The sequence below is a fragment of the Gossypium raimondii genome, chromosome 10, assembly GCF_025698545.1.
Source record: "Gossypium raimondii isolate GPD5lz chromosome 10, ASM2569854v1, whole genome shotgun sequence".
Taxonomy (NCBI): Eukaryota; Viridiplantae; Streptophyta; class Magnoliopsida; order Malvales; family Malvaceae; genus Gossypium; species Gossypium raimondii.
This window is the reverse complement of record NC_068574.1, coordinates 19,442,217-19,464,965: the sequence shown is the minus strand read 5'-3', so window position 1 is coordinate 19,464,965 and position 22,749 is coordinate 19,442,217. Positions and strand designations below refer to the sequence as shown.

Sequence of the window (22,749 nt, the reverse complement as noted above, 5' to 3'; positions counted from 1 at the left end):
CACAACCTCCTCGCACCAAATGTGATCGCCATTTATCTGTCCAACATATTTTTCCACTCGCTTTGGAAATAAGGCTATTAAGCAAAAATATATTTCTTTGACCACCGATGTTATCGACAAATGTCGTGTCCCCTTAAATATGAAATTTATGCATTTTCCTAGGTTCGTTGTCATGTGCCAGTATCATAGACCTCTATCATATAATTGCGTCCACTACTCCTTGGGTATCCCATTGAGGTATTTCACACTGGCTTTATTTATAACCCGTAAGTTCTCCAACATTTCATGGAATTGATGTTGGACGAGCTCGCACCCTGTCGAAGAAAATAAATAGTATATTCATAAATGAAAATAATATATATTTTAAAGAATGATATAGAAAATAATATTTACTATGAACCCATGTTAATAACATGTTTCCGCTCAACATCCTAATGATAGTGGCCCAGGTAATATGATCCTATATGATGTATACAATACTTATGGTGTGCACAATCTCAAAAGTTTTCATGTTGATCAATTGTAGCTTGTATTCAGGGTTCCCTATCAGAAATGATGCATTTATCGAGTTAGAGTACAACATGCTGTCTCAAGTTAGTCTAGAAGAAATCCCAAGCATCAACGGTTTCTCCTTCAACAATTGCAAAAGTTATTAGTACGATTTTTTGATTACCATCTTGTGCAACAACCAACAACAAGTGATGCCCATATCTCTTGTACATGAATGTGCTATCAATTTGGACTAATGACTTACAGTACCAGAATGCTTCAATACATGGCTTGAATGTTGATTTGCCACAATTTGACCTGTCAAATTAGGCTCCCTTGTCACTTAACGAGTTTGTTTTTAAGCAATTTAAGTGTCTTTTTTGTAGTTTAGCTTAATTTTAGTTTTTCCAATTGAATAAGTGTAAATACCTCTTGTTCCTCATTTTTGAGATCCAAATTGGCCAATTATCCCATTGGGGACCCTAAAGGTAGGAGCTTGTTGGTGACCCAAACTTGAGTAGAAACATCACCAAAGGTAGGGGTATCGCGACATCGAAGCATCGAAGTTGCAACACCTTAAATAGGCCTAAAATGAAGAGAATGAAGACCACCTGCAGTGGTATCATGACATCCTTTTTGGGTATTGCGATATCAATCCTCAAAGAGACTCACATTTGGAGATTGCCGAGGGTATCATGATATCCAATCTCGGATATTGTGACACCCTAGGATATCGCAATATCCAACTTCAGATATTGCAATATCTTACCTAATGCATCACAAAATGACTGCACGGGTAGTTTTTGTCCAACTCCCATGCCAATCAAAATTAAGTGCTTAGAAGCATTTTGGTTCAAAATTTTTTGTTGTAATCAGCTATTTAAAGCCACTTTTGGCTGAATGAAAGAGAAACTCTTTTACTTTGGTTTTCTATCATCTTTTTCCTTAGTTTTAGGTTAGGATTAGGGATTTTTCTTTTCTTTTACTTTTCTTTTTTAGATTAGGTTTTCTCTTTTCTTTTTAGGTTAGATTTTAGTTTTGTTGTTTCCTCTCTTCCTTATTGTTAAAGATTTTGTAAACAAGGATGGAAAAACTCTTGGCCTTCAATGGAACTTTATCAATTGAATGAGCATTTTCTTAAATCCTATGTTCTCATTTTATGCTTACAATATTTTTGATAAAATGCTTGTTTGGAATTTCAATTTGAGTATGTGCTAAATTTTTTGGATGGTTGATGGTTCGGTTGTTTGTTAACTTAAGTTGATGTCTATTCTTGATTGATTGGTTGTTCTATTATATTGAAATGATTAATATGCTAGAATTGACACCTTTAGCAAAAAAACCTAGATAAACGAGACCGAGAGGAGAGTTTATACTTATGTAGTTTGATATGATTATGCTGAGTAGTAAGACCGAAAGGTAATCTTATGCGGTATCTTTTAGTCAAATATGAGACCGAGAGGATATTCTTAGCTAAGAGTGACAAACAATGCAATCGATATAGGTTCTTTATTTTAATTAGCACTCAACTAATCAATCGACCATCGTTTAATCAGTTACATTATCTAAAACATTAGGAAGAAAGTTTAACTTAGTTTAATTATTAGTTTAATTTTAGTTAATAAACAATTTATTTGGACTTGCACTAATAATTTTCGACTTGATTATGCTAGTAATTGCTCATGTTGTAATTGAATTGATAAACACATTTACCCACATGGCAATCCTTTGGGTTCGAACCTTGGGATACTTGAGTGTTCTATTGACACTAAAACTATTACAACTGACATTGTACGCTTGTAGTTAAACCCACTTTTTAATTTTTTTTATAAAATCGCTAGTTTTTTTTACGCACGAGTGCGTGTAGGTCAAGTTGTTGGCTTTGTTGCGGGGGATTGTGGTTGTCTAAATATGTAGTTAAGTTAGTTTCCCTTAAGGCAATATTTGTCAAAGGACGAGGAAATTAGATAATGCTTTTTATTTTATTGTATAGTGTTTTATTTTTGTGATTTTATTTTAATTTACCTAGTTGAAGATTTAGCTTAATCATGTTTAATAACAATGGATATAGGTGGTCGGAAGACCAATACAATTATGAAGATCAATCGAGTTCAATGAATAGAGATTCAGCAAACCATTGAAGTTATGATGGTGATTACGGATGGCAAGAGTATTCATATGAGCATTCTTATGGTTCGTATAGATATACAACTGAGATGGGTAGCTACGATCAAGGGTGGTAGGATAATTATTTGGCACAAGATTCATATTCTTCTTATTACTATCCAAAAAGTAATATGGAGAGTGATGAGTACATGGAAGGCCCATCCCTTGCTACATGGGTTTGAATGTTAGAAGAGAGCATGTCTTCAATCTAAGATGATGTGTCCTCCATGTCTAAGATGGTGGAGCAAATATTGGAAGTTGTCCAACACCGAACCACAATGAACACTCTAATGAAAGAGGTCAAGTATGTTCATGAGCTCAAGGATGAGCATCACTCCACCGTTATTGAGCATGATGAGTGAACATAAGTTTTCAATAAGAGTTCTGAGTTGAAAACTATGATGAGGTTGTGAGAAAAAAAGGTGTCTTCACTCCGATTGACATAGGATTAGGATTAGGAGTAGGAGTAGGTGTAGAATTAGATATTGAGGAAGAGCTAAATCGGGAATCAAGTGAAACTGTGGAGGAGTCGACACAGTTTTCGACTATTGTTAAAGAAGAGTCAACTGACAAACTTAACGAACATACCTATGTTTAGTTCAAAACAAGAATTGAAGCCTGAGTATCTACAGCTCATGGTGACATTGAGTTTGTGATACCCGAGGCTATAGTACCTCAAAACGAGCTATAGAGTTGGGTAGGCTTTGGAAGTAAGTGGCTCGTGATGTGGCTGTCTAGAAGGTAAAAAATAAGATAGCGATTGTGTGCTCAAACGCTAAGGAGGTCCTTATTCTAGTCATGAAGAACAAGCGACGATTCAAGGTGTCGAGGACCTCTTGTAAGTTCTTCTATGGAGGGGATACAGATCGCCCAAAAGTTGATAAGTTTTCTTTTTGATACTTTTTTTATTGCATATTTTTCTTTTGGCGTGCTTGTTTTGTTTTTCTATGTAGGTCTACCCACCAAGAGCTACACAATATTGAGAGCTTCAACGAAATTTGAGGACGACTCCACCATTTTGCTGCACTTACATTGGATAAGGGGAGCTTTCTCAAACTAATCTTTAGTTGGGGACACATTGAGGACAATCTGTAACTTAAATGTGGGGGTGTACATAGAAATTTTAATTTATGTATTTCGTTTTCTTATTTTATGTTTGCTTTAAAAATTTTCAAAAATCTATAAAAGTTTTAAAAAATTTTGTTGTTTTTTTTTATTTTTCTTGCATGATGCTTGGATTATTTTGGCATTTGGTTATTGGTTGTTGATATTGAAAGATGTATCCTTGACTTTTGAGCATGTAAATTTTGATTGATGTTAGATAATTTGGTTCTTCTAAAAGGAGATTAGTTAGTTCAATAAGTTAAATTGCATAATAGACTAAAGGTAATTATTCTTTATGTAAATATGTATAATTTGTGCCACATGATAGATAGATTGTATAGATGCTTCTAGATAAAAAATGCTTGAGTCAATTGTTTTTCGCTGGATAAATGTATATATGATTGAAATTGTCTTTGGTGAAAAGTGTAGGGAGGACCTAAGGAATTATTTGATTAGCCCAGAGATCAAATGACCAACCTTTTTGCTATATACCCCTAGTCCCCATGATTTGAGCCTTAATTTTTCCGTTCTTGATGAACCCACATCCTTGAAACCTTGAGCCTAAATTGAGTTGAAAAATCAACCCTTCTCGGTCTTTGATCTTAAAATGCACTATGAAATGGACGTCGGGTCATGGATGTTAAGGGTTAGGTAGAGACATTTTGGTGGTTCCAAGTTGTTCTTGAGAGAAAATATTGTTTAATATGGTGTATATAGACTTTTTCTAAGAAAACTAAATGAAAAATAAAATCGAGGAACAAAATCAAAATGAGTGGAATAAAAGCATGGTTAGTGATAAAAGAATTGTGAATGAAAGAGTGAAAATTATAATAAAAAAAAGCTTAAACGAAAAATCATTTTCGAGCTTCAAAGTAATCTTTCATTTCATAATACACAAGCACTCTCTAGTTTGTATACACCAATATTAATCAATATCTTCTATTTCTTTGGAGAGATAAGGAATGTGAGAGAAGGAAAAATAAGGTGGTAAGCTTAATGATTACTTTGAGGGTGAAAAGGGAACAATGTCATGTGGTTTATCATTTCTAGTGCTTCAAACCATTTTGGGCTACCTTTTTGTTTGAAATCTAAACCATCCCAAGCCTCTAAACGCTACAAGCCTAAAAGACCTATATGACCTAAAGATTTCTTTCGCATGATCTTTTTTACTTGTTTATATTTATCTCAATGAACACTTTTGATTCGCATTTTTGTATCTATTATGTATCTATAGAGTTTGTATAGATGGGTAACACAATTATGCATGTAGTCATTTAACTTAGTGAACTAGTAGGTATATTTGCTTTAGGAGTACTTAAGTTAGCGGAACATGAATCTTAAGTTACATGTGAGATATGTCTTGTACAAATTCAATATTCGATTACCATGCTCCTTATTGTTCAATACATTCCAAGAGTCGTCTTTTTGCATGTTCTGTGTGTTTTCTTAAGGACAAGCAAATACTTAAGTGTAGGGGTGTTTGATCTACCATAATTTGATGTGTCAAATTAGGCTTTCGTGCCATTTAACGAGCTTGTTTTTAAGCAATTTAAGTGTCTTTTGAGTAGTTTAGCTTAATGTTAGTTTTTTCAATTGAATAAGTGTAAGTACCTCTTGTTCCTCATTTTTGTGATTCAAATTGGTCAATTATGCCATTGGGGACCTCAATGGTTGATTGAGTGTTGTATCAACTTGTTGGTGGCCCGAACTTGAGCAGAAACATCACCAAAGGCAGGAGTATCACGACACCGAATTGGCCTGAAATGAAGAGAATGAAGACCACCTACAGTGGTATCACGACATCCTCTTTGGGTATCACAATATCCAAGCCTCAAGGAAACCCCCATTTGGAGATTATCAACAATACCATGATATCCTACCTAATGCAACAAAAAATTGATTGTAGGGGTAGTTTTTGTCCAACACCCACACCAATCAAATTTAAGCGTTTAGAAGCATTTTGGTCCAAAATTTTGGGTTGTAATAAGCTATTTAAAGTCACTTTTGGTTGAATGAAAAAGAGACTCTTTTAATTAGTTTTTCTATCATCTTTTTCCTTAGTTTTAGGTTAGGGTTAGGGCTTTTTTCTTTTCTTTTCTTTTCTTCTCTTCTCTTTTTCTTTTTCTTTTCTTTTTTAGATTAGGTTTCCTCATTTCTTTTTAGGTTAGATTTTAGTTTTTTTTTTTTTACTTTCTTCTTTATTGTTAAAGATTTTGTAAACAAAGATGGACAAGCTATTGTCCTTCAATGGATCTTCATCAATTGAATGAGCATTTTCTTAAACCCTTTGTTTTCATTTTATACTTACAATATGTTTGATAAAATGCTTGTTTGGAATTTGAGTTTGAGTATGTGCTAAATTTGTTGGATGGTTGATTGTTTGGTTGTTTGGTAACTTAAGTTGATGTTTATTCTTGATTGATTGGTTGTTCTATTATATCGAAATGCTTACTATGCTAGAATTGACACCTCTAGCAAAAACCTAGATAAATGAGACGGAGAGGTGAGTTTATCCTTATATAGTTCAATATGCTTGTGCCAAGTAGTGAGGCATAGAGGTAATCTATATGCCTAGGAGAGACCGAGAAGTAACCTTAGGTGGTATCTTTTAGTCTAAGATGAGAACGAGAGGACACTCTTTGTTAAGAGTGACAAGCAATACAATCGGTATAGTTCATTAGTTTAATTAGCACTCAACTAATCAATCGACCATCGTTGAATCATTTACATAGGTTTAGCTTAGTTTAATTAATATTTTAATTTTAGTATATAGACAATTTTATTTGGAGTTGCACTAATAACTTCTGACTCTATTAGATTAGTAATTTCTCATCTTGTAATTGACTTGATAAACATATTCCACTTGGAAATCTTTTGGGTTCGAACCTTGGGATACTCGAGTGTCCTATTGACACTACAAATATTACAACTGACACTGTGCATTTGCAGTTAAACTCATTTTTTAAATTGTTTTACAAAATTGTTTGTTTTTCTACGCACAAGCGCGTGCGGGTCAAATGTCCAAAAAAGTTGATGGAAAACTCTATTCTCTTGGACCATTCAATCGGCATAATTTGTAGGTTTCATTTGTAGATTGATGATGGTACCTAACACTATTGCCACAAATTATTATATGATTTATCCCACCTGTTATACATCTTTTCCATAGCCTTCTGTTTTACAACTCATGTCTTGTAGTAAGACATAGTGTATTTGTACTGACTACAAATATTGACAATCAAAACTAGTACTGAAATCCTAGGACTCGCTTTCAACATAGGTAAGATAATGTTAGAGATCATCTTAGAATCCAATTTCGAGTGATCTTGTGACATACCTGCAACAACACAAGTATTTCAAAATAAGTAAGACAATGTTAGAGATTAGGTCAAAATCCAATTCCAGATGATCCTGTAACATACTTGCAACAACACAAGTATGTGGAGCGTTATATTTCTTAATTGTCTAGAACCCTGTCTTCTTTCTCCCAAATGCCATGATTTTCCATGGACATTTATTGACATGCATTGCGCACTTGGCCTCATATTTTTCTAGTCGAGATTTTGTAACATGGAAGCTGACTCCATGCTTTAGGTTATACCGCTTCATTGCAACAACAAAAGCATCTTTGGAGGAAAACTCCATTCCAACTTGTAAATCACCGACATTTAATGAAGAACTTGCATGGTCTGGCCTTCTATGAGGAAGTTTTGAAAATTCTAACCCACCTTCAGCATCAAGGTCAACATTAAGCATGTGGGGTGGAGGTGCATATGTCATGAAATCCGAATGGGTTCCTGCTACATTTCTAAACTTGTAAACCACTCTCTTCTAGTTCAATAGGAACGACCTCTGGTTCAAAAAATAATGTAATTTCTGAACCATCCTACCCAGACTCTCGAATTGGATCATTATTGGTTTAAATCCCTCTTCGTTCTCAGCTTCCTCTTTGTTATCAACCCCATTTGCATGTCTACGGTTGGATGTCCCTTCGCCAGTGCAAGTTGTGGGGAGTACATCATTCGTTCTTGTAAACCCTACATTAAAACCAAAACCACTTGCGGATTGCCCACCAATATAACTTGATGGCATATTCGTATAAGTGTTTCTAGCATAGAACATCGGCGTTTAGAAGTTTAAATCAAAAGCACTCACAGAATTCTATGTCAAGGTGTCCAAGTTCGGGTTCTTAACTAACCCTAACTGTTGGCCAAATTGTATGCCAAAGTTGAAATCGAGGGTTGAAACCAATGAATGTCTTCCCATTGATGATTCTAGCAATTCCTGATAAGAGCTTTGTAACAATATTGTCCCCCCACCGCACAACCATGTGGTTAGACTATCTGTTTCTTGTTCCCAATACAAATTTATTGGAACTATTTTCAAACTCGGAACACCTTCCTCGCCATCAACAAGGTGGGCATATAACTCTAGTATAGCATTTCCACTAGAGCAATGTGAATCGAGCATCGCCTCGACCTCCATGTCGCCTTTGAGTTCAAATATATCATATCTAAAAGGATTCAATGACGCTAGATATATCTATTCCAAGCTCAAAATTCTTCTCCGGCTTGAAGTCGATACTTTCCTTCTAATTCTTAACCAAAGCTTGTGCAATTTTATGCTCCAGTTGAAAGTCAATTCTGTAGATTTGATTGATACAAAAATGGCCCCAATTTCTGTGTCACAAATTTGACCATCGTAATAAATAACGGCTCTAATTCGTCTACTCATCTTCAACCAGATAACCTGTTTCACATATTTAAAACCAAAACGTTATATAGAAAAATGAGTACACATTATCCAAATTCAAACAATGACACTTTAACTAATTTACTCTGTTGGGTCGAATTTTGAAAATCAAATTTTTAACATCAACAATCTTTTCCTAACGCAAATCTCCTTATGAAAGCAATATGCTTGAAATTTCAGTATGAAACCTCTACACAAAATGTCTTCATTTTATAGGAAATACTACTCCCAAATATCAAATATAACTTCAAAATATTGAAAAAGATTGGACAGGACAAGTCTAAAAAACGTTTTTAACAAGAAGCATTTTCCTGAAACGTCTACTTATCTGTAGGAGGTATTTTCTTCCCACACATTTTCAACCCTAACCCTAACAGGGAATCCAGTGATAAAATTTCAAAACCCAGGAATCCCGAGATAATTTTCAAGCATCCCATCCTGGGAATCTCGGACAGTCATGGGCTCCCACATAATTTTTTTTAAAATTTTTCCCCTAGTTGCCTATATAAAGGGGGTTTGCTCCCTCTACTCCATCAGCTCCCTCACCCACCGTCCCTTAGAAAAAAATATTTTTATTTTAATTATTTTTTTGTTGATTGTTGAAATTTTGGGAGTGAAAGTTTATTTATGATGGAGTTTTAGGAAGAATTTGTGATAATTTTAAAGCATGTTTGAGTTCACAATGATGCGGTGATGCTCGAAGACCCACACATTACATTTACCGTGTATGGAGTGCACCATCACCTTAGAAGAAGACGCATTGCAACTTGGGCTCCCAGTTGACAATGGTCATACGGTCACAGGTTGAAGTATTAACTACGGCTCCCAATTGGCAACGGTTATGCATTCACAGGTTCGTGGTTCATACCACCAAAAGAGGATACTTTATAAACCCTACATATAAGTTTAAAATCATAATTATAGGGGGGAAAAGGGCTCACCAGTATAACTTATTCTTTTTCTCCATCAAAGTAGTATCATTAACTTCATTCTCCTAAACCTGTTTCAAAGTTGAGAGCAAGAAGACTTTCAAGAGGGGTAACTGCAACAGTGAAGAAAAATTGAAATGTGACTCAAAGCTATAGCAATTGCTATTGTTTCCAAGAGGCATTTTCTCTCCAAAATTGACCTATTTCCCTAAATTTAAGAAAAGCCAACCTAATTTGCTAATTAAGTTTTAAAAACAACATTTTTCTCTAATTAACCTTAAAAAAGATGTATATAAACTGGAAAAAAAAATCATTTTTAGACAGGTTTTCCATCTTGTAGAACTTTCGATCCATTTCATATTTATCACCGAACACATTACTAGAAGTATTTCCATTATTTAAATTTCCAATCTATCAATTTTGTTTGAAGCAAAACCTCATCCGAATCGATGGTATGATACGGAAGACACTCGAGCTAATCAAGTTGGACCCAAATCTAATCTTTGTGATAGATAAATTATTATAATGCAAAGTTCGTTGCTTTCATAAATTTGAAAAGATAAAAAAGAAAACGGGAGAGGAAAGAACAATGAACACACTTAAAAGGATGAAATAATAATGGGAAAACTATTTACATGCACCTATAAGAACAAATTATTTGCCAAAGCCCCCCCATCCATGAAATATCTGCAGGATAGGATTCCTTTTTCCAAACATGTGTAAGACCATCTACACCGGAGGCTAATGAATATATATCCCACTATATATATAGCATTACAATCAGCAGATCCCCCCCCCCCCGAATTTCCAGGAATACCCACAGTGAAATGGTAAATGTGGCAGGCAACATTTACAGGTTATCTTCGATCCTGACTCCGTGCAATTTGTGCCGATGCCAGTTCTACCGTGCAATACCTCCCGAATTCATGAAATTGGGAAAGAATTTATATTCATCTTGTCTGAGAATTGTCATCAGCGTAGATAGAAACACACGCATCTGCAGCACCAGCAGCAAGCAATACTTGGTAGGGATGGAAGGTAAGGCAGCTCACAGAACCAATCTTCTGGGCCATGAAGGTATGTTGGTACCGAATGACGCCTAGTTGCTCGCCTTCCAGACTGAAAACTTTGATTAGCTGTTTTGCTGACCCACTGGCAATTATCGGGGCATGTCTATGAACAGCTAGAGCTGTAAGTGAGCCTCTGTGCGCATCAATTGTAAGGTAAGCATCTCTTTGGTTTCTAATATCAAGAAACTGAATATCACCTGCCTGGGAAGCACTAACAATCTGAAAAACGGAGTGAAAATATCAAGTTTTGTGTTGCCTTGATCAAAACATTGATGAAATGTTCAACGAGGAAAAAGGATGATGATGATGATGATGACATTTGAGCATATCCCGAGCTTACCTTTCCTTGATCAAGTCCAGGCTGAAAGCCAATACCCACAACTCTTTCAACTTGCTGGGTATGTGGTCTAGTTGCACAAACCAGCCTAACATTAAAATAACAATCTCAAGTCAGATGGAAAACACGGATGAGATCATGAGAGGGCAGAAAATAGTAGAATTGAGATGGGAGTTAAGCACCATGAAAGGGATCAAGTGTCCCAACTCCCAAAAGATTACGAGCAATATCAAATGAATAGTGCCGACTAATGGATGATTATAGAGATAAACTAATTGAAAAGTATTTTACATCTATCAGTTGACAAAGGTAATTATAGGATGGGAAACTATGGCAGGTTTAAACAGGTAAGGTCACAGGAATCAATTTAATAACGAGGAAAGTTGAATTTAACTATAGGGCAATCCACATAGCAATTCAAAGCTCAAAGTCATATCACAAACAGATAAAAACTCAGAAAATTGCTGCTCATTATCTTCTAAAAGTGTAATTTATTATAGAGTGCTTACATGTCAGGTGCCCGGACGTCATAGAGTCTGACAGAACCATCCACAAAACCGGCTGCAAATTGACCAGCATGAACTTGAGAAGAAGCCTGTGACCATGGAGAAAACGAATCAACAAGGAAAATAGGTAACTTGTGATAAACTGCCGAAAGAATGAAAAAAAAAAAAAAACCGAAAGAACAGCAACAGTTAACACTCCATATGGCTGAGATGATAAGAGAAGAGCTAGATTCCTTAACGAAAATCACCCACTGCTTTAATTGTGTAGCAAGAATGGGATACAATCACCCATTCCTTATTAAAAAGCATGTCATGGACAAACAAATGAAATATAAACGAACAAACAAACAAAAAAAAGAAACAGAACAGAACCTTCTTTACGCATGAAACTTAATTCAATATTCAGGAAAGCATCCATACTAATAAAACTTGAAAATATTTCCCAACATAGATGATACAACGCATCCAATTACAGCATGTTTCTTATTTGCCAGCTCAATGATGATATGCAGTAAAATTCCCTAAGTTGTACCTTCTACAAGATTAATTCTTTAAGTACCTATTGCCAACGGAATATATACAAGCATGCTCAATCTGATCGCTTCAGCAAAAACTTAACAAAAATGCAGCGACTGACGACTCACCAATGCTGAGACACTGCAATCTGAGGAGGACGGTATTGAATTAATAAGTTGCTCCTTATCCAGGTCCCAGATCATGACAGATGATATCTCTCCAGATGCATACTAGTATATGACATCAAAGTGTAAAATATTAAATTAGGCATCAAATTATAAGCAAGGAAAACCTTTTAGTGGTGACATTTTAGACAAATACGTACAAGATATCCAGACTGCTGCTGCCAGTCCACAACAGTACTCAAACTCCGCACACCAGGTTTGTGACCTTGAATAGAAGAAAATGCAGTAACGAGTTTCTGTTTGCCCCTGACTGTATAATCTTTCCAAATCCGTATATTTCCATCACCTGCATCAGAACAGCCATAAATCAACTTTACAAAAACAGAAAAAAAAAAGAAAAAAAAACCCACCACCATGGAACATTGAAAAAGAAAAGGTGGAAAGTATGTTACCTGAAGCAACAAGCAACAAGCTTTCATCAAGCTCATTCAAAAGACAAAGTTTAGAAATTCCCTTCTCTGGAAAATCATGATTATCAAAACCATTGAGAAGGGTGGCTTCCTCATAATTCCATACCCTGGAAAGAAAAACCAAACAATTAATATGGCAGCAAATAATTTACAGAAATAAGTTGTGAAAGTATCATTGAAAACAAAATATAGCAGGCAGTGCCAAACTCATCTTAACCCATTTCAGCAACATTGTCCTGTTTTTAGTAACAAAAGAAAAGACACTTACGGAAACAATTTATAATAACCTTTGACAAAGTGGAAAAAAACTAGTTTTTGACAGCATATTTGCAGGCAAGCATCAGTTCTTAAAAAACAGAAACTATTATCTTCTTTAGATGAATCACAACTGGCCACCTTGTTAATTTTAAAATTAAAAATAAAAATAGAAGGGGTGGGGGTGGGGGTGGGGCTGGGGTGGGGGGAGAAAAAACTATATTAAAAAGGTTCAAATATATGCATTTCAGGAGTATAACTTAAGACCCCATCATTGGTTACAGCTCACCAATAGACGGATCATAGCCATTTAATACTACAAAAGAATATTTATTCTTAATAGTGTGTTATCTCAAATCAGTTAACATTCAAAACTGGAACAGCTTGCTTTAAGATCCATTAAAGCAGAAATGACATACCTGATCCGTTCACTCTCATCTGCCGCGATAACAATAGGAGAGAAAGGTTGCAGCAATGCTGTTCTTGTACCTGTCTCGAATCTTGTATCCCAACTAGCAATTTGACTATTATTGTTAAGTTTGCTAACAGCTAGAAAAGAAAATGAGATACCTATTAGTTACAAAGCTAAAACAGGCATGAGAATGGCATGAAAAGAACAAAAACAAATTAGTTAAAACACATACAGGAGTGCTGACATTTAGCAATACGCTCCAGTGCAAATCTCTCCCGCTCTTCTCTTATAGCCAATAGTTCTTCACTATCATCTGATGCAGTAAGAAGTGGCTTTGAGAAGTGGCCACAACTAAAATTATAGATAGTTGATTGTGGAAGTAAACTGCGCTCAGAAACCCCAGAAGAAGACCCTAGAAGTGGGTCAGCCAATCCGGAGTCCGGAGAATTCATCAGATGAGGCCTGAATTCTAAAGAGCAAACTCTACGCATTCCTGTCAAAAAATTTTGCCGAGGGGGGCTAACAGGAGGAGTTCTGAACGTTAAAGGCAGATGACCTGTCAACATTGTCCAAATTAAATCTTGTAACTTGCATGAACAAATAGAACAAAAATAGCATCATGTCAAGCAGGAAAAGAAGAGAACACAATGATTCAGATACTCATTATTAGGACTAACAGAGAACATAACAGCTACCTCCATTCATGTCAAACCATGAAGAAGAACGAGCTAACCCAGCAAAACTAGGAGTCGTTGAGGAAGTTGTAGGCTCACCAGGCCTAGCACTGCTGCTACCAGCAGACTTCACAGTTTTTGTCACTTGTTCAATCCCAATAATTGAAAGAACCCGCCTGCCTAGAGTTGCTATGCGTGGAGAAGGGTCCTTAGCTAAAGTACACATAGCCGGTACACACTGTGAATACATTGCATTGTCCAAAGGTTTTGACCTTGAATGACGAATGACTCCATTACTAATACCATCATTCAAAATCCCAGAATCAGAAAGTTGAGATGAATCATCAGATAAAGGAGATCCATGCATGACTCCAGCAGTAGCAAGAGGACTGCTGGTGGAAACCCTTCCATCCCGAACTACAGATGAGTTGTCATTTCCTACACGAATTAAAGGGCCTATCTGGGATGAAACTATATTCCCACTTCCTGTGCCATTTATATTAGCCAGCGAAGGCAATGAACTCAACAAGGAATTAGATTGAGGTTTCCAATATGCAGCAGCAATTGACTTGAGATGCTGCTTATGTCCAAAGGCAAACCTTGCTAGAGCTGCCAAGACAAAGAAAGGCAACAACACTTAGTCACCAGCATAGTTAACAAACATGGCAATCTGTAGAACACACACTCACAATCCCCAACCAGGAATGAAAGCAATTCAAAGATGAATGTGTTTGCATAATAACATGCAAAACATTAGGTTCTAATAATGGTATCAGAAACTGATAGAACAATTTGTATAACAAGAGATTACTAGGAATACAATTGCAAGTTGCTCTAATGCTTTGCATATACTATCACAGAAATGATGCGGAGTTTGGAAAATATTACAGATAACTCAGGCATTTACAAGAGCTACTGAAACTTTTGACCATTTCTCAAATTGCCAAGTTTCTGCATATTCATTCAACTAAGTCGTGATAATGTTCAAAAACCAGGGTAAACACTATAAGCGACTCTCAATCTCAACATAAGAAACATGAATAAGATAACCACCACATACCTACAGCTACTTCTGCTCTGACAAGAGGACTACCATCAGAAACAATATTCAGAAGGCTTTTAATAATAACAATAATCTCGGCTCTAGTCTTTTCATCATCATCACATTCTTCATCCCCTCCAACACCATCTCTGAATGAATCAAACCCAATGTCAAGCAAGGTAGCCAATGCAAAAACTGCAGAAGCCCTAACCTGAAATCAAAACCATTTAATGTTAAAAATGTCCGTTATACGCAAAATAGAGACTACCCATTTAGAACCAAAATATATAATTAGCAAGGAGATATACTTCAGGCTGCGGCTCAGAAAGAAGAGGAGCGCATATTGCAGGTGCATCTGCCTGCAAACCTATTATTTGAGCCTCAGTAAAATCCTCCCAGAGCTTCCCAAGACACAAGCAAAGCCACTGAAGGAACAAGGGTTCGGTTTGCACATCATTTTGCATGGAACTGTGAAGGTGCTTCAAGCACACATGGATCAACCCTGCCTCAATACAGGCTTCCTGGCCCCGTCTATGCCCATCCACAATGACAGCTAGAACAAATGCAGCCATTGCTCGCTGTTCAGGATATGCTTCCACGCTATTAAGAAACCTAATGAAATAAACATGACCGCCATCTTTTACCAGATCAACCTGACATGACTGCAATACAAGATGATAGAATTTCAAAATTACTATAGTATACAGCGGAAGGAATATGCTATCATATACTGCTAATATAAGACATCAAATGGAATTCGTGAACTAGACCAATCTCTAAGCATCAGCAAACACAAACGACAGACTATCAAACACATACTTATTTGGCTACCGACAAGAAGTGAAAACTAGAATTTTTCACTACAACGCACTTAATGACACCTAAATGTCAGTTTCTAAGTCAGGCACATAACTGCTACTTAAGTACTAGCACAAGTATATAAGTTATACTGTATGCATAAGTAGCTATACAGAAAAAGCAATCAAATACTTATCCCAAAATTAAGAATCATCTGTGGTCACACCTTATCAAGGGCCAAAATTTTTGTCCATATGAAGACAAGGATTTGACGCAGTTCTGGTGTGGTTGTTTGCAACAGCTTCAGCACATAGGGGAATATTCCAACAGAAAGGGCCTAAAAGAAGGGAAACTACTATGTGAGTACACAACAACATGTAAGGAGAAACAACAAAGTGCACATAACAAAGAGTACATCCAAGAACAACTACCAGATCTACAGCCCATGGTCCCATATCAAGGAATCTTCCAAGAAGAACCAGTGCACGGAATCTATGGCATTGACTAAGTAAAACCTGAAATATCAATTATGAACTGGTCAGTCATTATAATAAAAACTTACATGACGGTAAATTCGTTTTAGCATATACCCAATTAAATTTAACAATCAACATAAATAAAGAAAGGCAACTAAAAACTGCACCCCACAGCTAAAAAGACCACCAAAATATAGCACCTGAAGAACGATAGGCAATTGCTCCGGTGGCTTTTTATGCTCAGATCCATGGTCAAGCCATACCTCAAAAGCTGTCAGCTGTTCAGTAAAAAAGGGACTTGGCTGAAAACAAAAGAAAAAACACACCGAGTAAGGGAACACAAGGAACTGAAAATAAGCACCTTCTCATCCTGCTACTATAAAATTCTTCAGGCTCCAGGAGCCATCAGGAAAATTCAGGGTAATAAATTCACATTAAGCAAAGGACTTTGAAAGAAAAACACACACCTGGAACTCCGCATTAGGATCCTCGACCAATGCTGGAAGCTGAGAAAGGCAAATTTCAGCAGCCATGTCCCATGCATCCCTAGAGTGCATAGAAGAAAATTTTAAGAAAACAACTGAGAAACAAATTGTAAAGTTATTGGAATCCCCTGTAGTACCACATATGGTGCTGATGAGTTGGTGGCAACATTGGGTAAGAAACTGGAGAACAATTTGCAGAGCGCATAATCCTCTCAGCAAGCAAAAAATTTCTGAACAAACTGGCAACTAGTAGATCCTGCCTAAACAATCTCCGGAAAAGCTCTGGGACACAAAAAGCAGAGTTGATAGAATAGATCAGAAGACAAAAACCACTATATGTAAGAAAGCACACAGCTGATCGATACACTCAAAAGAACTACCATGAGGGAGAACGTTCCAAGCAATTGTGTCTGTTACTGCAGTAAAAATCCAATTCAACTCCCCTAGAAGTGTTTTACGATCATTTTGGCGGCCAGGAATTTTATCTATAAGAGAACAGTCAAGAGACTCATGAAGCAACGAACGTGTGCAAAACCTGGAAGAGATGTCAACCATCAGAAGATTAGTAACCCCATTTTACACAAAATAACCAAACATATCAAAATTATAAAGGTGTAAGGTGAACATCACTGTTATAACAAATCCAGAAACAGCAAAAATTAAATAGAGAACCACGGTAAAGCTAACTCAAAAAGAAAACAGAAGGAAATATCTCTAGCCTAGTTACTTTATTAAATATTGCACCCTCAAACAGACAGGCATTTGATTAATTCCATCTGCTAGACATTGGTGAAATACTACTTTGACCTTACAAGAGCCATTAAGCAGCTCTTGGGAAACCGTATAGATCAAAGACATAGACAACAGTCAATTTACAGCTAATAGAGACCAAAACAACAGTCGACATAACATTTTATACATAGCATCTCACACAATTTCTAATCTAAATAAATACCATCTTCTAGTGACAGTAACTACTCATTGAATTTTAAATTTCAAAAGGAAACAGAATGAAATGATTTGATGTGATGTGATACAGTTCATGAAATATTATAAATGAAAGAAACAAGCAAAAAAAAAAAGGAAAAGTGGGAGAGAAACAACTTTCATGAGCCTCAAAGATGCATTCTCATGATTTATCTAGAGTGTGGATACCAAGAAGGCCAATATTTCCCAAATAAAAACTACACATGATCCTAATTACAAGGCTTGAAGTTTTACCACCTTGATGTCATCTTGATAGGTTAGTAAGACAAGTCATGTCATGATTTATATACAGCATGGATACCAAAAAGGAGAACATTTCCCAAATGAAAAATACAAGTCATCCTAAATATATGGCTAAAAGTTTTACCATCTCAATGCCATTTTGATAGGTGTAGTAAGACAAGAAGTAAACACATCAGCAGGAAATTCAGCACTTTGAGGAAGAGTCTCATGTGCTTCACATGCAGCCAGCAGAATGCAATCTCGTGCAGATCCGGGGTAACTAGAAGTGCCAGAGTCAAGAAGCTATCAACCAAATTCAATTCAAAAATCAAATCCAGCTAAAAAAGAGGAGAATAATATCAATTTTGATATAGCACAAAACAGAAGACAAGCAAATACCTCAATGAAGGCATTAACAATCATTCCAGCCGCAGAGCAATCAAAAACATAAATAGAAGGTGTTCTTAACCATGAATCAAGGTCACTGATAGGCAAGGGAATATACTGTGTATAACTCTGCAAAAGAAAATGACCAGGCTAAGCAGGAACATAATAGTGCAAACAAAAAGCAACAGGAACTGTTTCATAACAGTCAAACAAAATAACACCTTATTGAAAAGCCAGATTTCACCATTTGCAGTTGGCTTTGGAACACCATGTCCATTATAATGAAATAGAACTCTCTCTGACTTGGCATATCTACGACATGTATTACAAAGTTTCTTCACTTCATCCACTGTAGGATCAAGCTCAACCTTGCACCGTGCCTGGTTACATTCAATAAGGAGAATTAGATTATAAACTTGATAGAATAACCTGAAAGAAAGGTATGAGAAGGTTTCCACACCTTGGGCTGCCACCTCTCATATTGATCTCTCAAGTTTTTCCCAATGGTTTCAAGAGCTTTTTGTGGTGCCATAGAAAAAGGATCTGCCAAATCAAAGAAATATAAATGTGGAAAACTGGCTTCCCCAATTAAACAAAATAAATTGAATTAAAGTTTTTTCTTTATTGTACATAACTTGGTCAACAGGGAAAGGATATTGGAAGATAAAATATAATAGGAAAATTATTTATGTAATTGAAAGACTAGGATACCAAATTCCTGTTCTTCCTTCATGGCAACCAAGTAAAGCAAGGCTAATACATGCATTAGCATTATTGTAACTGCATGCTAAATACCATTTTACTGCAGCAATAATCCCAATTTTTTAATCCCCATACTCAATTGTTCTTATTTCAACTCCTATCCAATTTTCTGCTGGTTGTTTGGAACTGCTATACTTGCTTAAAGAAGGTACTCCTGCTGCTCCAAATATGTTTTCCTTTTTGAAAACCTCAAAGCATTTTTTTTTTTTTTGGGAAAACCTTGAAGCTTTTAAAAATGTCAAATGAATCAAACTACTAATAGTTAGATAGTATTCCGATATTCACCCTAGGATGACTAGAGGTACTCCTTTTGTTCACAGCTGATACAAGATTATGCATAGAAGATGTAGTTGGAAGTATATCTTAATTAGGACTCTTGGAAGGGAATTTTATTAGTTCTCTTCTGACATCCCACTACAGAAATAATGACAACTTTATGGGGCAAAAAAGAGTAACAGCCAAGGGAAAACCAAATAGCCAATCTTAGAAAACTCATGCATGCTCAAAGAAGGCCACAAGAATTTAGCTCCTTTGCATGTTTGGGGGAGGCGGGGACTCTTATTAAAGATTTATTGAATAACAATAATCATGAGGATCAAAGCATTAAGAACCATTAAATGCAAACATGCAAAAACAAGAGGAGATATTTGACTCAGAAAACATACCAATCCAACACTCCATTCTTGCACAAGGAGATATCTTTATTACATCAGGTGGATCAACACTAATATTTAAACATAAAACTAGTGCTACACATCCTGTCTTCATCTGCATATAATGTTGAAAGTCAAGTGAATATGGTCAAGCATCCCATATCATGACAAGTTAAAAGGGAAATTTTATGGATTATTTGCAATATATATCAAGAGCAAACATCCTATTATCTAAGAATCATATTCAGTCACATAAAAGAAAATTGCTTACTGTTTACAAAGGATAGACTAGAATGGGAAAAACCTACAGCGCAGTACTTATTGTACAAAGTATCAAACTCCCTATTACTCTGAAGCTTTATTTAGAACTAAATCAGGAATAAAATGCCTGTCATTTCCCCCAGCTCATACTTCAAGAATTTCACTGAACCTAATAATTCCATAATGCTAGGCTAGCACGTCTGAGAACTCTCCTCCCTTCTAATTACTATTCAACGCACTAAAGCCATAATCACATGTTACCTTCATAGCCGAGGTGGCATGGATGGATTGATATTAGCAATAGAAATGTGACGCAAATATCATTCCTCGTAATCTAAACTTGAAGTCAAATTTTCCGTACTCTCCAATAGCAATAGAAAATTCTATTTACGTGCACAATACACTTATCTGACACAGCATCTAAATAAGTTACAATTTTTCTTCATTGGCCTGTGATTAGATATAATCAATCTGATCAATGGAATAATTAAGGAACAAACGAGGCTGAAAGGAAAGGACTTACTCGATCCTTGGGTCGCCATTTGGAGACAAGGCCACTATCAGAGGGTCCAGTAGGAGTGGAAGCTTCAAACGCAGCATGCCGAAGCTCGCATAAGACAATAGTTTGAGGCAAGTAAGCCATAGTTGTAGGCACTGTGGCGGTGGATGCAACGGCATTGGCATAACTACTGGTGGATGCAGTATCAAAATCCCTCCTTTGAGAGGCCATGTCGGCAGAAGCAGCATCCTCAAGGTAGTCACCATTGCTGCCGTTGCCGTCCATGACATGATTGGATACTGCCAACGACAATTGCGAAAACCGTGACGTCATCAGATCGCCCAATGCCATCCAAATCCCCCAACAAAATGAAACAAGAAACAAACAAAGCCCTCGGATGAAAATTTAATTAATAAGAAACAAAGAAAAATTCCCCCACAAGAAAACCCTAGCCTCTCTTCTCGAAACTGATCGAGGAATGAAAGCAAGAAAGAACGAGAGAAGAAGAAGAAGAGGAGGAGGAGGAGGAGGAGGAGGAGGAAGAAGAGGAAGTGATTTAATCAACAAAGCCGCTGAACCAGCGGCGCATGGAGATTCGCCTGAGGAAAGAGAGAGAATCCAGCTCGGAAAGTTGTGCGAAGAAAAGATAAGCGAAAAGAGATCTCAAACCCTAGAACAAACCCTAGGTTACGGCAGCGACGATGGTGGTGGCGCATACAACACTGGCGGCACAAGAAAAATAAATTAAAAGAAAAATGGAAAGAGAGAGAGAAAGAAAGGAAGGGGTTTCAACTCAACTCTCTCAAATAAGGATTTTGTCTATGCATTCCAGTTTTTGTGCGTGCATTGCTGTATATTTAATTTTTGTGTACTCTTTCCTTGTTTTTCTTTCTTTATATTTCCAGTATTCTTTTATATGTACTAACCAAATATACTAGTAGTTTTTATTCAAACTCCATAATTTTTATAAATGTTTGAAATTAAATTTTTATCTAAAACATTAATATATTATTTAGAAAGTGACTTTAAAATTAGATTTAGGAGTGGATGTTTAGGAAATCTTGGTAATTTGTAGGTATCACTCAATTGGTCTAATCGAAATACACTAATTACATATTTCAATTATCATGGAAGTGTAAGAATTGAAATAATCATATAGTAATTACAATCAAATCTAATTACGCTATGACTTTCCAAACACTTAAAATGATTTAACTTTAAAATTTATTTTTATACATATTGGAGTTATAAACATATAATATGTATTAGTATTTGGGATTGTTATAGGCAAAATTTTCTAAAATTATATTGTAAATCCTAAAAATACATTATAAAAATAATTTGTTATAACTTTATATTATTTAAATCCTAAAATATTCTAAATTTACAACCAAAAAGTAAATTATAAAAAATACTTTGTGTTATAATATACTTATTTTTAAAACTTACTAAAAATACCTATTTATGAAAAGGTTATGTTGGGGATAAATTCGATTAAACAACGAAAAAGTAAAGTAACAAAGAAATTTAAAAGATTGAACACAAATATTTTATGGAGATAAAACTAAATCTCGAAACCCAAAATAAGAACCCACACAAAATTCTCTAAAAGCTTATAAAAGCTAAACCTAAATGTGTAACGGGTTATCTTTCTAAGGTTGTAGAAGGCCTATTTATAGGCTAGTTTTGTAGGTCAAATAATATTAAAATAATCTACACTAATCAGAGTTCGAATAAAACAAATAATCAGAGTTTAACTGGGAGAAGAAAACCTAGAAAATTGCATGACATGTCATCACGTCGTGACGTGGAATTCGTGTCGTCGGGATGAGGTGGTGTCACGTCGTCGGGACGACAGTCTTCTTCTCATTGTAATGTCGGAAACTCTTCAAGACGAGGAGCTTCTCCTCGTTGTGACGTCACTCTCTGATTGTGTCTTAATTTGACCGAAATGCGAGGCATACTCCACAAGTTATGGTAAGAAAGTATGGACATAACGTATTCACATGTTCATACTATATGTCGAAACCATTTTTTTGAAAATTAAAATTTGGGTTGTCGACTTTAAAAAAAACAAAAACTGGAGTCGCCACCGATCCTTTATTAAGGTGTGATCGGCTCACCATAAAAATAATTCTGGTCTGCAAAATTTGAGAAAACAGGTTCGGAGTCGATTCATTTGCGAGGAAGGGTTAGCACCTCGTAACGCCCAAAAATCGGTACCAAATTTGATTATTTTATGTCTTGATGTCGAAAATTTGAAAAGAGTTTAAATAAAAAATTTTAACTTGAGGATGAATTAAAAAGATAAACATTCCTATTTCAAAGAAATAAAATATCACACCCAGTTAGTTAGGACACAGTATTTTTAA

General features: G+C 35.9%; 1 protein-coding gene across 2 annotated transcripts; it reads right to left on the bottom strand.

Moving 5' to 3' along the window:
- Positions 1–10,024: 10,024 nt before the first annotated feature.
- Positions 10,025–21,248, bottom strand: LOC105776648 (regulatory-associated protein of TOR 1). Of its 2 annotated transcripts, XM_012599434.2 has the most exons (23): positions 20,402–21,245; positions 19,630–19,732; positions 18,663–18,745; positions 18,424–18,582; positions 18,215–18,331; positions 17,961–18,118; positions 16,987–17,141; positions 16,744–16,888; positions 16,589–16,667; positions 16,322–16,423; positions 16,077–16,160; positions 15,872–15,982; positions 15,156–15,509; positions 14,866–15,058; positions 13,827–14,414; positions 13,364–13,687; positions 13,139–13,268; positions 12,447–12,571; positions 12,195–12,340; positions 11,998–12,099; positions 11,357–11,442; positions 10,851–10,935; positions 10,025–10,729 (listed from the first exon to the last, which is right to left on the bottom strand). In XM_012599434.2, the coding sequence occupies exons 1-23, from the start codon at positions 20,726–20,728 to the stop codon at positions 10,391–10,393; spliced, it is 4,095 nt and encodes a 1,364-aa protein (XP_012454888.1). In that variant the 5' UTR covers positions 20,729–21,245; the 3' UTR covers positions 10,025–10,390. The 2 variants fall into 2 exon arrangements, 1 of the variants encoding a protein (XP_012454888.1); XR_008189742.1 differs by lacking the exons at positions 10,025–10,729; positions 10,851–10,935 and having other exon boundaries at positions 11,913–12,099; positions 20,402–21,248.
- Between the last annotated feature and the right edge of the window lie 1,501 nt (positions 21,249–22,749).